Source organism: Panulirus ornatus, chromosome 1, assembly GCF_036320965.1.
Source record: "Panulirus ornatus isolate Po-2019 chromosome 1, ASM3632096v1, whole genome shotgun sequence".
Classification (NCBI taxonomy): domain Eukaryota; kingdom Metazoa; phylum Arthropoda; class Malacostraca; order Decapoda; family Palinuridae; genus Panulirus; species Panulirus ornatus.
The window spans coordinates 42,826,297-42,842,374 of record NC_092224.1 but is presented as its reverse complement, the minus strand read 5'-3'; the positions used below and the strand labels follow the sequence as shown (position 1 = coordinate 42,842,374).

At 42.0% G+C, this 16,078-nt stretch overlaps 1 protein-coding gene across 2 annotated transcripts in view; it reads right to left on the bottom strand.

Moving 5' to 3' along the window:
* The window catches only part of Top1 (topoisomerase 1), a 439,511-nt gene that overhangs the window by 347,521 nt on the left and 75,912 nt on the right, over nt 1-16,078 (bottom strand). For both annotated transcript variants that reach the window (XM_071662223.1, XM_071662230.1), the window contains exon 3: nt 6,217-6,806. In XM_071662223.1, the coding sequence (XP_071518324.1) occupies nt 6,217-6,806 (590 nt within the window). The remainder of the gene's footprint in view (nt 1-6,216; nt 6,807-16,078) is intronic.

The window sequence follows — 16,078 nt, the reverse complement described above, 5'->3', positions numbered from 1 at the left end:
AACATTCTCTCTTCTTTTCTGAAAACCCATATAAATCTTCACCTTTGCCTCCACAAGATAATGATCAGACATCCCTCCAGTTGCACCTCTCAGCACATTAACATCCAAAAGTCTCTCTTTCGTGCGCCTATCAATTATCACGTAATCCAATAACGCTCTCTGGCCATCTCTCCTACTTACATATGCATACTTATGTATATCTCTCTTTTTAAACCAGGTATTCCCAACCACCAGTCCTTTTTCAGCACATAAATCTACAAGCTCTTCACCATTTCCATTTACAACACTGAACACCCCATGTACACCAATTATTCCCTCAACTGCCACATTACTCACCTTTGCATTTAAATCACCCATCACTATAACCCAGTCTCGTGCATCAAAACTACTAACACACTCACTCAGCTGCTCCCAAAACACTTGCCTCTCATGATCTTTCTTCTCATGCCCAGGTGCATATGCACCAATAATCACCCATCTCTCTCCATCAACTTTCAGTTTTACCCATATCAATCTAGAGTTTACTTTCTTACACTCTTACCACATACTTCCACCACTCCTGTTTCAGGAGTAGTGCTATTCCTTCCCTTGCTCTTGTCCTCTCACTAACCCCTGACTTTACTCCCAAGACATTCCCAAACCACTCTTCCCCTTTACCCTTGAGCTTCGTTTCACTCAGAGCCAAAACACCCAGGTTCCTTTCCTCAAACATACTACCTATCTCTCCTTTTTTCTCATCTTGGTTACATCCACACACATTTAGACACCCCTAATCTGAGCGTTCGAGAAGAATGAATACTCCCCGCGTGACACCTTCTTCTGTTTCCCCTTTTAGAAAGTTAAAATACAAGAAGGGGAGGGTATACATATACATGTGTCTGTATGTGTGTATATATATATGTATACGTTGAGATGTATAGGTATGTATATGTGCGTGTGTGGACATGTATGTATATGCATGTGTATGTGGGTGGGTTGGGTCATTCTTGCGCTACCTCGCTAACACGAGATACAGCAACAAAGTATAATAAATATAAATGAATAAATATATATATATGTGAAAAGATGTGAAAGATGTGAAAAAAGGAGAGATAGGTAGTATGTTTGAGGAAAGGAACCTGGATGTTTTGGCTCTCAGTGAAACGAAGCTCAAGGGTAAAGGGGAAGAGTGGTTTGGGAATGTCTTGGGAGTAAAGTCAGGGGTTAGTGAGAGGACAAGAGCAAGGGAAGGAGTAGCAGTACTCCTGAAACAGGAGTTGTGGGAGTATGTGACAGAATGTAAGAAAGTAAATTCTCGATTAATATGGGTAAAACTGAAAGTTGATGGAGAGAGATGGGTGATTATTGGTGCATATGCACCTGGGCATGAGAAGAAAGATCATGAAAGGCAAGTGTTTTTGGGAGCAGGTGAATGAGTGTGTTAGTGGTTTTGATGCATGAGACCGGGTTATAGTGATGGGTGATTTCAATGCAAAGGTGAGTAATGTGGCAGTTGAGGGAATAATTGGTATACATGAGGTGTTCAGTGTTGTAAATGGAAATGGTAAAGAGCTTGTAGATTTATGTGCTGAAAAAGGACTGATGATTGGGAATACCTGGTTTAAAAAGCGAGATATACATAAGTATACGTATGTAAGTAGGAGAGATGGCCAGAGAGCGTTATTGGATTACGTGTTAATTGACAGGCGCGCGAAAGAGAGACTTTTGGATGTTAATGTGCTGAGAGGTGCAACTGGAGGGATGTCTGATCATTATCTTGTGGAGGCTAAGGTGAAGATTTGTATGGTTTCCAGAAAAGAAGAGTGAATGTTGGGGTGAAGAGGGTGGTGAGAGTAAGTGAGCTTGGGAAGGAGACTTGTGTGAGGAAGTACCAGGAGAGACTGAGTACAGAATGGAAAAAGGTGAGAACAATGGAAGTAAGGGGAGTGGGGGAGGAATGGGATGTATTTAGGGAATCAGTGATGGATTGCGCAAAAGATGCTTGTGGCATGAGAAGAGTGGGAGGTGGGTTGATTAGAAAGGGTAGTGAGTGGTGGGATGAAGAAGTAAGAGTATTAGTGAAAGAGAAGAGAGAGGCATTTGGACGATTTTTGCAGGGAAAAAAAGCAATTGAGTGGGAGATGTATAAAAGAAAGAGACAGGAGGTCAAGAGAAAGGTGCAAGAGGTGAAAAAAGGGCAAATGAGAGTTGGGGTGAGAGAGTATCATTAAATTTTAGGGAGAATAAAAAGATGTTCTGGAAGGAGGTAAATAAAGTGCGTAAGACAAGGGAGCAAATGGGTACTTCAGTGAAGGGTGCAAATGGGGAGGTGATAACAAGTAGTGGTGATGTGAGAAGGAGATGGAGTGAGTATTTTGAAGGTTTGTTGAATGTGTTTGATGATAGAGTGGCAGATATAGGGTGTTTTGGTCGAGGTGGTGTGCAAAGTGAGAGGGTTAGGGAAAATGATTTGGTAAACAGAGAAGAGGTAGTAAAAGCTTTGTGGAAGATGAAAGCCGGCAAGGCAGCAGGTTTGGATGGTATTGCAGTGGAATTTATTAAAAAAGGGGGTGACTGTATTGTTGACTGGTTGGTAAGGTTATTTAATGTATGTATGACTCATGGTGAGGTGCCTGAGGATTGGCGGAATGCATGCATAGTGCCATTGTACAAAGGCAAAGGGGATAAGAGTGAGTGCTCAAATTACAGAGGTATAAGTTTGTTGAGTATTCCTGGTAAATTATATGGGAGGGTATTGATTGAGAGGGTGAAGGCATGTACAGAGCATCAGATTGGGGAAGAGCAGTGTGGTTTCAGAAGTGGTAGAGGATGTGTGGATCAGGTGTTTGCTTTGAAGAATGTATGTGAGAAATACTTAGAAAAGCAAATGGATTTGTATGTAGCATTTATGGATCTGGAGAAGGCATATGATAGAGTTGATAGAGATGCTCTGTGGAAGGTATTAAGAATATATGGTGTGGGAGGCAAGTTGTTAGAAGCAGTGAAAAGTTTTTATCGAGGATGTAAGGCAGGTATACGTGTAGGAATAGAGGAAAGTGACTGGTTCTCAGTGAATGTAGGTTTGCGGCAGGGGTGTGTGATGTCTCCATGGTTGTTTAATTTGTTTATGGATGGGGTTGTTAGGGAGGTGAATGCAAGAGTTTTGGAAAGAGGGGCAAGTATGAAGTCTGTTGGGGATGAGAGAACTTGGGAAGTGAGTCAGTTGTTGTTTGCTGATGATACAGTGCTGGTGGCTGATTCATGTGAGAAACTGCAGAAGCTGGTGACTGAGTTTGGTAAAGTGTGTGAAAGAAGAAAGTTAAGAGTAAATGTGAATAAGAGCAAGGTTATTAGGTACAGTAGGGTTGAGGGTCAAGTCAATTGGGAGGTGAGTTTGAATGGAGAAAAACTGGAGGAAGTAAAGTGTTTTAGATATCTGGGAGTGGATCTGGCAGCGGATGGAACCATGGAAGCGGAAGTGGATCATAGGGTGGGGGAGGGGGCGAAAATTCTGGGAGCCTTGAAGAATGTGTGGAAGTCGAGAACATTATCTCGGAAAGCAAAAATGGGTATGTTTGAAGGAATAGTGGTTCCAACAATGTTGTATGGTTGCGAGGCATGGGCTATGGATAGAGTTGTGCGCAGGAGGATGGATGTGCTGGAAATGAGATGTTTGAGGACAATGTGTGGTGTGAGGTGGTTTGATCGAGTAAGTAACGTAAGGGTAAGAGAGATGTGTGGAAATAAAAAGAGCGTGGTTGAGAGAGCAGAAGAAGGTGTTTTGAAATGGTTTGGGCACATGGAGAGAATGAGTGAGGAAAGATTGACCAAGAGGATATATGTGTCGGAGGTGGAGGGAACGAGGAGAAGAGGGAGACCAAATTGGAGGTGGAAAGATGGAGTGAAAAAGATTTTGTGTGATCGGGGCCTGAACATGCAGGAGGGTGAAAGGAGGGCAAGGAATAGAGTGAATTGGAGCGATGTGGTATACCGGGGTTGACGTGCTGTCAGTGGATTGAATCAAGGCATGTGAAGCGTCTGGGGTAAACCATGGAAAGCTGTGTAGGTATGTATATTTGCGTGTGTGGACGTATGTATATACATGTGTATGGGGGTGGGTTGGGCCATTTCTTTCGTCTGTTTCCTTGCGCTACCTCGCAAACGCAGGAGACAGCAAAAAAAAAAAATAATATATATATATATATATATATGTACATACGTATTATCTATCTCAAAAATCAAATCAATTTCCTGTGCTACACAAATTTCAGATACTACTCACTAAAATCTAATCTCTTAATGAACTTGCTCCTAACTCATCATTACTCCAAACTTTTCTACTTTTCAAATGCATTACTGCTCCTCACACCTCTCTAATATTTCTCCCTCTAAACACACCACATTCTCCAGATCTTCAATCATACTGTACCAATTCCCAGATATCTTCCATCATCACCCTTATTCAATTTCTTGGAATGCTTTCTCCACAAATGACAACTTCCTCATTTGTCATAAGGTAACTTCCCGACTTTTCATAAAAACCTTCTTTCTGGATCATACCTCCCAAAAGAACATAATTTGTTTTTCTTCTAAGATTTTCATTCTTAATTTCTCTGAGATCTTCATTTGCTTTTCTTTTATCGACTGAGACTGAAGTTTTATGTCATGAACTGCAGACTTTACTTTCAATCTTAATAAGATACTGCTTCATTCAATTTCACTTTCCAATTAACCAACTTTCTTTACATCATTCCTCCAAACTTTTCATATCAGCAACCGATCACTAATGTGTCTGACAGCCTCTGATTATGCATTCAAGTCCAGCATCTAAGAACCTTAACTTTACTTTGTACTGTTTTATCTATTCATATCTTTATTATTATACTTTGTCGCTGTCTCCCACATCAATGAGGTAGCGCAAGAAAACAGACGAAAGAATGGCCCAACCCACCCATATACACATGTATATACATAACGCCCATATACATACATATACATTTCAATGCATGCATACATACATATCTAAAATAATTAAACTTCTTTGGGAGCTAAAATAAGCTTTCAATCTTAAACTCTTAGTGTTGTTCACATCATACATTCTAAAATAAATAATCCATCATAAAGGCTGCTTGCACAATTTACATGCAACTTCTTTCTAATCAATGCATATATCTATAAGCATTACTGTATAACCTCCTCATGCCAATATAAAAAGATTTATATGATGGTACCTAACTGCACTGAACAGTCTCTCCATGTGAACAAAACACCAACCATTCTAGGAATCACATATGATACACACAACTTTCACTCCCCACACCCATAACATAAACACAAACGCATCACACAAACTATAAGCCCTCAGAACACTAAATGACAACACCAGATTTGGACAAGAATAAGAAAATCTCAAAATCTTATGTAAACAATTCATCCACTCTAAACCTATGCTTAACCTGCCTGATCTTACATCCTTTCAAAAGTAAATATAATGAAGCTACAAACCACATAAAGCAGTCTATTCAGAACTATTCAATCACTGGCTGCCTAGCAACCACATGCTCTCAACAACTTCACGTTGAAACGAAGATCCTCCCAATACAGACACCACCTCAACATGTTTGGCTCCTAATTCAATACAAAAGCATCGGACCCATCCAACCCAAACCAATCTATAATTAACTACTACCCCCAACCCCCTATTGAAATAAAAGGTATACCCCTGCCCCACACTTCAGTAACCTCTACTTACTCCCAACACATATAACTGATAAAACTTGCTCTAAAATAAACCAACAAACACTACACAACTGGCATTGCAACTCAGTCTTAAACTCCCACCAACCACACATACACCCATCAGAAACCACACTCCTCAGACAAATACAGATCACACACTCCTACTTATGCTCTGAACATTACCCATCCCTAAAACACTACAACCACCATTTCAACATATCCCAAAACCCTTCATGTTCACAATGTTAAGAGCCATAAAGGTGACACTGAGCACTTACTTTTCAATTATCCTGCACTCTCTGCACACAGCATCTTAACACTCTATTACCTGTGGTCCCAACCAGTGGGTATGGCCAGCTTCCTAACACACCTAACTATTGCAGGTGCACTACTCATACATAAGTCACTGCTGTACTATATTGTGGTAATCATGTGAGACTTGGAAGAAATATGATAATACTCCTTACATTAGTGATAAACTTGTATACTGCTACCTACCTTTTCCTTATCCCGATTCTTTTCTTTGTCCTTATACTTGTCATGATCCCTGTCCTTATCTCTGTGAGAGCTCCTGTGACTGGAAGATGAGTGGCGATCCTTGTCATAGTCCTTTTTTTCACCACTGCTGCTACTGTGCTTCTTCTCATCACGATGACGATCTTTATCACGTGACTTTTCCCTCTCAGCGCGCTCTTTATCTTTATCCCTATGTTTATCTCTGTCCTTATCACGGTGCCTATCCTTATCACTCCTCTCTCTGTGCTTGTCCTTGTCAGCGCGTTCCTTGTCCTTGTCTCTGTGTTTATCCTTTTCACTCCTCTCTTTCTCCCTATCTTTATGTCTCTCTCTGTCACTCTGTTCCTTGTCTTTGCTGCGCTCCTTGTCACGGTCCTTGTCTTTGTGAGAGCTCTTATGACTAGATGAGTGTCGGTCCTTATCTCTATCTTTGTCCTTGTGGGAACTCTTGTGGTGGTCTTTATCACGATGGCGGTCCTTCTCTCGTTCTCGATCCCTATCTTTATGCTTGTGTTTGTGTTCTTTGTGTTCCCGATGTTCTGTGCTGCCATCAGATATGCCATTGGGCATTCCTGAAACAAAAGACTCATTAGCTGAATATAATCATATTTATCAAAATCATCCTAAATGACATTCAAAAAAAATCTAAAGGTAGATATCTATTCAATTATTATACTTTGTCGCTGTCTCCCACGGTAGCAAGGTAGCACAAGGAAATAGACGAAAGAATGGCCTAACCCACCCACATACACATGTATATACATATATGTCCACACACAGCACATATACATACCTATACATCTCAACATATACATATATACTGGAAAGGATCACAATTTTGCGCGTGATCAAAATATTCCTATGAGTCCACGGGGAAAATGAAACACGAAAAGTTCCCAAGTGCACTTTCGTGTAATAATCACATCATCAGGGGAGACACAAGAGAGATATATAACAGTCAGTTGATATACATCGAAGAGACGAAGCTAGGACGCCATTTGGTAAACATGTGATTGTCCAAAACATGTTTATATATATATATATATATATATATATATATATATATATATATATATATACATATATATATATATATTTGTATGTAGCATTTATGGATCTGGAAAAGGCATATGATAGAGTTGATAGAGATGCTCTGTGGAAGGTATTAAGAATATATGGTGTGGGAGGCAAGTTGTTAGAAGCAGTGAAAAGTTTTTATCGAGGATGTAAGGCATGTGTACGTGTAGAAAGAGAGGAAAGTGATTGGTTCTCAGTGAATGTAGGTTTGCGGCAGGGGTGTGTGATGTCTCCATGGTTGTTTAATTTGTTTATGGATGGGGTTGTTAGGGAGGTGAATGCAAGAGATTTGGAAAGAGGGGCAAGTATGAAGTCTGTTGGGGATGAGAGAGCTTGGGAAGTGAGTCAGTTGTTGTTCGCTGATGATACAGCGCTGGTGGCTGATTCATGTGAGAAACTGCAGAAGCTGGTGACTGAGTCTGGTAAAGTGTGTGAAAGAAGAAAGTTAAGAGTAAATGTGAATAAGAGCAAGGTTATTAGGTACAGTAGGGTTGAGGGTCAAGTCAATTGGGAGGTGAGTTTGAATGGAGAAAAACTGGAGGAAGTAAAGTGTTTTAGATATCTGGGAGTGGATCTGGCAGCGGATGGAACCATGGACGCGGAAGTGGATCATAGGGTGGGGGAGGGGGCGAAAATTCTGGGAGCCTTGAAGAATGTGTGGAAGTCGAGAACATTATCTCGGAAAGCAAAAATGGGTATGTTTGAAGGAATAGTGGTTCCAACAATGTTGTATGGTTGCGAGGCGTGGGCTATGGATAGAGTTGTGCGCAGGAGGATGGATGTGCTGGAAATGAGATGTTTGAGGACAATGTGTGGTGTGAGGTGGTTTGATCGAGTAAGTAACGTAAGGGTAAGAGAGATGTGTGGAAATAAAAAGAGCGTGGTTGAGAGAGCAGAAGAGGGTGTTTTGAAATGGTTCGGGCACATGGAGAGAATGAGTGAGGAAAGATTGACCAAGAGAATATATGTCGGAGGTGGAGGGAACGAGGAGAAGAGGGAGACCAAATTGGAGGTGGAAAGATGGAGTGATAAAGATTTTGTGTGATCGGGTCCTGAACATGCAGGAGGGTGAAAGGAGGGCAAGGAATAGAGTGAATTGGAGCGATGTGGTATACCGGGGTTGACGTGCTGTCAGTGGATTGAATCAAGGCATGTGAAACGTCTGGGGTAAACCATGGAAAGTTGTGTAGGTATGTATATTTGCGTGTGTGGACGTATGTATATACATGTGTATGGGGGTGGGTTGGGCCATTTCTTTCGTCTGTTTCCTTGCGCTACCTCGCAAACGCAGGAGACAGCGACAAAGCAAAAAAAAAAAAAAAAAAGAGAAATACTTAGAAAAGCAAATGGATTTGTATGTAGCATTTATGGATCTGGAGAAGGCATATGATAGAGTTGATAGAGATGCTCTGTGGAAGGTATTAAGAATATATGGTGTGGGAGGCAAGTTGTTAGAAGCAGTGAAAAGTTTTTATCGAGGATGTAAGGCATGTGTACGTGTAGGAAGAGAGGAAAGTGATTGGTTCTCAGTGAATGTAGGTTTGCGGCAGGGGTGTGTGATGTCTCCATGGTTGTTTAATTTGTTTATGGATGAGGTTGTTAGGGAGGTGAATGCAAGAGTTTTGGAAAGAGGGGCAAGTATGAAGTCTGTTGGGGATGAGAGAACTTAGGAAGTGAGTTACTTGTTGTTTGCTGATGATATAGCGCTGGTGGCTGACTCATGTGAGAAACTGCAGAAGCTGAAGACTGAGTTTGGTAAAGTGTGTGAAAGAAGAAAGTTAAGAGTAAATGTGAATAAGAGCAAGGTTATTAGGTACAGTAGGGTTGAAGGTCAAGTCAATTGGGAGGTAAGTTTGAATGGAGAAAAACTGGAGGAAGTAAAGTGTTTTAGATATCTGGGAGTGGATCTGGCAGCAGATGGAACCATGGAAGCGGAAGTGGATCATAGGGTGGGGGAGGGGGCGAAAATTCTGGGAGCCTTGAAGAATGTGTGGAAGTCGAGAACATTATCTCAGAAAGCAAAAATGGCTATGTTTGAAGGAATAGTGGTTCCAACAATGTTATACGGTTGCGAGGCATGGGCTATAGAAAGGGTTGTGCGGAGGAGGATGGATGTGCTGGAAATGAGATGTTTGAGGACAATGTGTGGTGTGAGGTGGTTTGATCGAGTAAGTAACGTAAGGGTAAGAGAGATGTGTGGAAATAAAAAGAGCGTGGTTGAGAGAGCAGAAGAGGGTGAATGAAATGGTTTGGGCACATGGAGAGAATGAGTGAGGAAAGATTGACCAAGAGGATATATGTGTCGGAGGTGGAGGGAACGAGGAGAAGAGGGAGACCAAATTGGAGGTGGAAAGATGAAGTGAAAAAGATTTTGTGTGATCGGGGCCTGAACATGCAGGAGGGTGAAAGGAGGGCAAGGAATAGAGTGGATTGGAGCGATGTGGTATACCGGGGTTGACGTGCTGTCAGTGGATTGAATCAAGGCATGTGAAGCGTCTGGGGTAAACCATGGAAAGCTGTGTAGGTATGTATATTTGCGTGTGTGGACGTATGTATATACATATGTATGGGGGGGGGTTGGGCCATTTCTTTCGTCTGTTTCCTTACGCTACATCGCAAACGCAGGAGACAGCGACAAAAAAAAAAAATATATATATATATATATATATATATATATATATATATATATATATATATATATATCGGGAGCGGGGGGCCAGAAATCCTCCCCTCCTTGTATTTTTTAACTTTCTAAAACGGGAAACAGAAGAAGGAGTCACGCGGGGAGTGCTCATCCTCCTCGAAGGCTCAGACTGGGGTGTCTAAATGTGTGTGGATGTAACCAAGAGGTGAAAAAAGGAGAGATAGGTAGCATGTTTGAGGAAAGGAACCTGGATGTCTTGGCTCTCAGTGAAACGAAGCTCAAGGGTAAAGGGGAAGAGTGGTTTGGGAATGTCTTGGGAGTAAAGTCAGGGGTTAGTGAGAGGACAAGAGCAAGGGAAGGAGTAGCAGTACTCCTGAAACAGGAGTTGTGGGAGTATGTGATAGAATGTAAGAAAGTAAATTCTACATTAATATGGGTAAAACTGAAAGTTAATGGAGAGACATGGGTGATTATTGATGCATATGCACCTGGGCATGAGAAGAAAGATCATGAGAGGCAAGTGTTTTGGGAGCACCTGAATGAGTGTGTTAGTGGTTTTGATGCACGAGACCGGGTTATAGTGATGGGTGATTTGAATGCAAAGGTGAGTAATGTGGCAGTTGAGGGAATAATTGGTATACATGGGGTGTTCAGTGTTTTAATGGAAATGGTGAAGAGCTTGTACATTTATGTGATGAAAAAGGACTGGTGATTGGGAATACCTGGTTTAAAAAGCGAGATATACATAAATATACATATGTAATTAGGAGAGATGGCCAGAGAGCATTATTGGATTACGTGTTAATTGACAGGCGCGCGAAAGAGAGACTTTTGGATGTTAATGTGCTGAGAGGTGCAACTGGAGGGATGTCTGATCATTATCTTGTGGAGGCTAAGGTGAAGATTTGTATGGGTTTTCAGAAAAGAAGAGTGAATGTTGGGGTGAAGAGGGTGGTTAGAGTAAGTGAGCTTGGGAAGGAGACTTGTGTGAGGAAGTACCAGGAGAGACTGAGTACAGAATGGAAAAAGGTGAGAACAATGGGATGTATTTAGGGAATCAGTGATGGATTGCGCAAAAGATGCTTGTGGCATGAGAAGAGTGGGAGGTGGGTTGATTAGAAAGTGTAGTGAGTGGTGGGATGAAGAAGTAAGAGTATTAGTGAAAGAGAAGAGAGAGGCATTTGGACGATTTTTGCAGGGAAAAATGCAATTGAGTGGGAGATGTATAAAAGAAAGAGACAGGAGGTCAAGAGAAAGAGGCAAGAGGTGAAAAAGAGGGCAGATGAGAGTTGGGGTGAGAGAGTATCATTAAATTTTAGGGAGAATAAAAAGATGTTTTGGAAGGAGGTAAATAAAGTGCGTAAGACAAGGGAGCAAATGGAAACTTCAGTGAAGGGCGCAAATGGGGAGGTGATAACAAGTAGTGGTGATGTGAGAAGGAGATGGAGTGAGTATTTTGAAGGTTTGTTGAATGTGTTAGATGATAGAGTGGCAGATATAGGGTGTTTTGGTCCAGGTGGTGTGCAAAGTGAGAGGGTTAGGGAAAATGATTTGGTGAACAGAGAAGAGGTAGTAAAAGCTTTGCGGAAGATGAAAGCCGGCAAGGCAGCAGGTTTGGATGGTATTGCAGTGGAATTTATTAAAAAAGGGGGTGACTGTATTATTGACTGGTTGGTAAGGTTATTTAATGTATGTATGACTCATGGTGAGGTGCCTGAGGATTGGCGGAATGCGTGCATAGTGCCACTGTACAAAGGCAAAGGGGATAAGAGTGAGTGCTCAAATTACAGAGGTATAAGTTTGTTGAGTATTCCTGGTAAATTATATGGGAGGGTATTGATTGAGAGGGTGAAGGCATGTACAGAGCATCAGATTGGGGAAGAGCAGTGCAGTTTCAGAAGTGGTAGAGGATGTGTGAATCAGGTGTTTGCTTTGAAGAATGTATGCGAGAAATACTTAGAAAAGAAAATGGATCTGTATGTAGCATTTATGGATCTAGAGAAGGCATATGATAGAGTTGATAGAGATGCTCTGTGGAAGGTATTAAGAATATATGGTGTGGGTGGCAAGTTGTTAGAAACAGAGAAAAAAGTTTTTATCGAGGATGTAAGGCATGTGTACGTGTAGGAAGAGAGGAAAGTGATTGGTTCTCAGTGAATGTAGGTTTGCGGCTGGGGTGTGTGAGGTCTCCATGGTTGTTTAATTTGTTTATGGATGGGGTTGTTAGGGAGGTGAATGCAAGAGTTTTGGAAAGAGGGGCAAGTATGAAGTCTGTTGGGGATGAGAGAGCTTGGGAAGTGAGTCAGTTGTTGTTCGCTGATGATACAGTGCTGGTGGCTGATTCATGTGAGAAACTGCAGAAGCTGGTGACTGAGTTTGGTAAAGTGTGTGAAAGAAGAAAGTTAAGAGTAAATGTGAATAAGAGCAAGGTTATTAGGTACAGTAGGGTTGAGGGTCAAATCAATTGGGAGGTAAGTTTGAATGGAGAAAAACTGGAGGAAGTAAAGTGTTTTAGATATCTGGGAGTGGATCTGGCAGCGGATGGAACCATGGAAGCGGAAGTGGATCACAGGGTGGGTGAGGGGGCGAAAATCCTGGGAGCCTTGAAGAATTTGTGGAAGTCGAGAACATTATCTCGGAAAGCAAAAATGGGTATGTTTGAAGGAATAGTGGTTCCAACAATGTTGTATGGTTGCGAAGCGTGGGCTACGGATAGAGTTGTGCGCAGGAGGATGGATGTGCTGGAAATGAGATGTTTGAGGACAATGTGTGGTGTGAGGTGGTTTGATCGTGTAAGTAACGTAAGGGTAAGAGAGATGTGTGGAAATAAAAAGAGCGTGGTTGAGAGAGCAGAAGAGGGTGTTCTGAAATGGTTTGGGCACATGGAGAGAATGACTGAGGAAAGATTGACCAAGAGGATATATGTGTCGGAGGTGGAGGGAACGAGGAGAAGTGGGAGACCAAATTGGAAGTGGAAAGATGGAGTGAAAAAGATTTTGTGTGATCGGGGCCTGAACATGCAGGAGGGTGAAAGGAGGGCAAGGAATAGAGTGAATTGGATCGATGTTGTATACCGGGGTTGACGTGCTGTCAGTGGATTGAATCAGGGCATGTGAAGCATCTGGGGTAAACCATGGAAAGCTGTGTAGGTATGTGTGTTTGCGTGTGTGGACGTATGTATATACATGTGTATAGGGGTGGGTTAGGCCGTTTCTTTCGTCTATTTCCTTGCGCTACCTCGCAAACGCGGGAGTCAGCGACAAAGCAAAAGAAAAAAAATATATATATATAATGTATGTATGACTCATGGTGAGGTGCCTGAGGATTGGCGGAATGCGTGCATAGTGCCATTGTACAAAGGCAAAGGGGATAAGAGTGAGTGCTCAAATTACAGAGGTATAAGTTTGTTGAGTATTCCTGGTAAATTATATGGGAGGGTATTGATTGAGAGGGTGAAGGCATGTACAGAGCATCAGATTGGGGAAGAGCAGTGTGGTTTCAGAAGTGGTAGAGGATGTGTGGATCAGGTGTTTGCTTTGAAGAATGTATGTGAGAAATACTTAGAAAAGCAAATGGATTTGTATGTAGCATTTATGGATCTGGAGAAGGCATATGATAGAGTTGATAGAGATGCTCTGTGGAAGGTATTAAGAATATATGGTGTGGGAGGCAAGTTGTTAGAAGCAGTGAAAAGTTTTTATCGAGGATGTAAGGCATGTGTACGTGTAGGAAGAGAGGAAAGTGATTGGTTCTCAGTGAATGTAGGTTTGCGGCAGGGGTGTGTGATGTCTCCATGGTTGTTTAATTTGTTTATGGATGGGGTTGTTAGGGAGGTAAATGCAAGAGTCTTGGAAAGAGGGGCAAGTATGAAGTCTGTTGGGGATGAGAGAGCTTGGGAAGTGAGTCAGTTGTTGTTCGCTGATGATACAGCGCTGGTGGCGGATTCATGTGAGAAACTGCAGAAGCTGGTGACGGAGTTTGGTAAAGTGTGTGGAAGAAGAAAGTTAAGAGTAAATGTGAATAAGAGCAAGGTTATTAGGTACAGTAGGGTTGAGGGTCAAGTCAATTGGGAGGTGAGTTTGAATGGAGAAAAACTGGAAGAAGTGAAGTGTTTTAGATATCTGGGAGTGGATCTGTCAGCGGATGGAACCATGGAAGCGGAAGTGGATCATAGGGTGGGGGAGGGGGCAAAAATTTTGGGAGCCTTGAAAAATGTGTGGAAGTCGAGAACATTATCCCGGAAAGCAAAAATGGGTATGTTTGAAGGAATAGTGGTTCCAACAATGTTGTATGGTTGCGAGGCGTGGGCTATGGATAGAGTTGTGCGCAGGAGGATGGATGTGCTGGAAATGAGATGTTTGAGGACAATGTGTGGTGTGAGGTGGTTTGATCGAGTAAGTAACGTAAGGGTAAGAGAGATGTGTGGAAATAAAAAGAGCGTGGTTGAGAGAGCAGAAGAGGGTGTTTTGAAGTGGTTTGGGCACATGGAGAGAATGAGTGAGGAAAGATTGACCAAGAGGATATATGTGTCGGAGGTGGAGGGAACGAGGAGAAGAGGGAGACCAAATTGGAGGTGGAAAGATGGAGTGAAAAGGATTTTGTGTGATCGGGGCCTGAACATGCAGGAGGGTGAAAGGAGGGCAAGGAATAGAGTGAATTGGAGCGATGTGGTATACAGGGGTTGACGTGCTGTCAGTGGATTGAATCAAGGCATGTGAAGCGTCCGGGGTAAACCATGGAAAGCTGTGTAGGTATGTATATTTGCGTGTGTGGACGTATGTATGTACATGTGTATGGGGGGGGTTGGGCCATTTCTTTCGTCTGTTTCCTTGCGCTACCTCGCAAACGCGGGAGACAGCGACGAGGTATAAAAAAAAAAAAAAAAAAAAAAAAATATATATATATATATATATATATATATATATATATATATATATATATATATATATATATATATAAATATGTATACCTATGAGTCCACGGGGAAAATGAAACGCGAAAATTTCCCAAGTGCACTTTCATGTAATAATCACATCATCCTTGTATTTTAACTTTCTAAAAAGGGAAACAGAAGGAGGAGTCATGCGAGGAGTGCTCATCCTCCTCGAAGGCTCAGATTGGGGTGTCTAAATGTGTATGGATGTAACCAAGATGAGAAAAAAGGAGAGGTAGGTAGTATGTTTGAGGAATGGAACCTGGATGTTTTGGCTCTCAGTGAAACAAAGCTCAAGGGCAAAGGGGAAGATTGGTTTGGGAATGTCTTGGGAGTAAAGTCAGGGGTTAGTGAGAGGACAAGAGCAAGGGAAGGAGTAGCACTACTCCTGAATCAGGAGTTGTGGGAGTATGTGATAGAGTGTAAGAAAGTAAATTCTAGATTGATATGGGTAAAACTGAAAGTTGATGGAGAGAGATGGGTGATTATTGGTGCATATGCACCTGGGCGTGAGAAGAAAGATCATGAGAGGCAAGTGTTCTGGGAGCAGCTGAATGAGTGTGTTAGTGGTTTTGATGCACAAGACTGGGTTATAGTGATGGGTGATTTGAATGCAAAGGTGAGTAATGTGGCAGTTGAGGGAATAATTGGTATACATGGAGTGTTCAGTGTTGTAAATGGAAATGGTGAAGAGCTTGTAGATTTATGTGCTGAAAAAGGACTGGTGATTGGGAATACCTGATTTAAAAAGCGAGATATACATAAGTATACATATGTAAGTAGGAGAGATGGCCAGAGAGCGTTATTGGATTACGTGTTAATTGATAGACGCAGGAAAGAGAGACTTTTGGATGTTAATGTCCTGAGTGGTGCAACTGGAGATTTGTCTGATCATAATCTTGTGGAGGCGAAGGTGAAGATTTGTGGGGGTTTTCAGAAAAGAAGAGAGAATGTTGGGGTGAAGAGAGTGGTGAGAGTAAGTGAGCTTGGGAAGGAGACTTGTGTGAGGAAGTACCAGGAGAGACTGAGTACAGAATGGAAAAAGGTGAGAACAAAGGACGTAAGGGGAGTGGGGAGGAATGGGATGTATTTAGGGAAGCAGAGATGTCTTGTGCAAAAGATGCTTGTGGCATGAGAAGCGTGGGAGGTGGGTTGATTACAAAAGGTAGTGAGTGGTGGGATGAAGAAGT